The following is a 721-nucleotide window of genomic DNA, read 5'->3' as shown; positions in this document are numbered from 1 at the left end:
GAAACGTTGGACGTGTGAATGAAATAAATGTTTTGAGACTATAATTTTGGATAGTGTTTTTGAATTATTTAGTAAATTATTATTATTATTATTATATTCTTTTTTTTTTCAGAAATCGAAGTAGTCCTCATTGATGCCCTTATAAAAGTAGCGGAGTTGAAGCAAATCAAATTTTTGATTGTTATAAGTGACTACAGGAAACACCAACTCCATCTCTTGTCACTTGGTTTTACAAAAGTGTCGGAAATGGCATACGGAACCATCAACAGCCAATTTGAGCAAAAGAAATTTCCTAAAACCGATGCCAGCTCTTCAATGATGTGCTTGTTATTGAAGCTCGTAGATAGGTCGAGACTAAGACAGCTAACCCAGTTCGAGATCAGATGGTCTGCCCCGATACGAAGGGCTACTCGGCTCAAATTGGCATTTTACTGAAATTCCAACACTCCGCTACCCCATCATCACCTGGGAATATCATCTTACTTATGATTAATAAAATTGTTTTTCAATTTTTCAATGAATCATACCTATTAATTCTTACATTATTTATTACAGAGAAACATTACCTTTTTTTTTAAACATTTATAAGTCTCTTTCTTGTTTAAAAATATCAACACTAATGAATTCAATAAATATTTTATAAGGTTAATTATCAGTGCCGAGTAATAATCAGACAAATATGAAGGATTTTTTAAAAAATAATATTGATAATTTTATTTCG

At 31.1% G+C, this 721-nt stretch overlaps 1 protein-coding gene across 1 annotated transcript in view; it reads left to right on the top strand.

Annotated features, from left to right (window-relative positions):
• Positions 1–463, top strand: part of LOC106690680 (uncharacterized) — a 7,739-nt gene extending 7,276 nt beyond the window's left edge. Inside the window, exon 4 of the mRNA XM_014436188.2 lies at positions 113–463. Coding sequence (XP_014291674.1) covers positions 113–435 — 323 coding nt within the window. The 3' untranslated portion in view covers positions 436–463. The remainder of the gene's footprint in view (positions 1–112) is intronic.
• Positions 464–721: the final 258 nt, after the last annotated feature.

Source organism: Halyomorpha halys, unplaced genomic scaffold (genome assembly GCF_000696795.3).
Source record: "Halyomorpha halys isolate HHAL.00 unplaced genomic scaffold, Hhal_1.1 Scaffold1814.1, whole genome shotgun sequence".
In the NCBI taxonomy this organism is placed as follows: Eukaryota; Metazoa; Arthropoda; class Insecta; order Hemiptera; family Pentatomidae; genus Halyomorpha; species Halyomorpha halys.
Note: the sequence above shows the minus strand (reverse complement) of the source record. Positions and strands in the feature narration are given on the sequence as shown.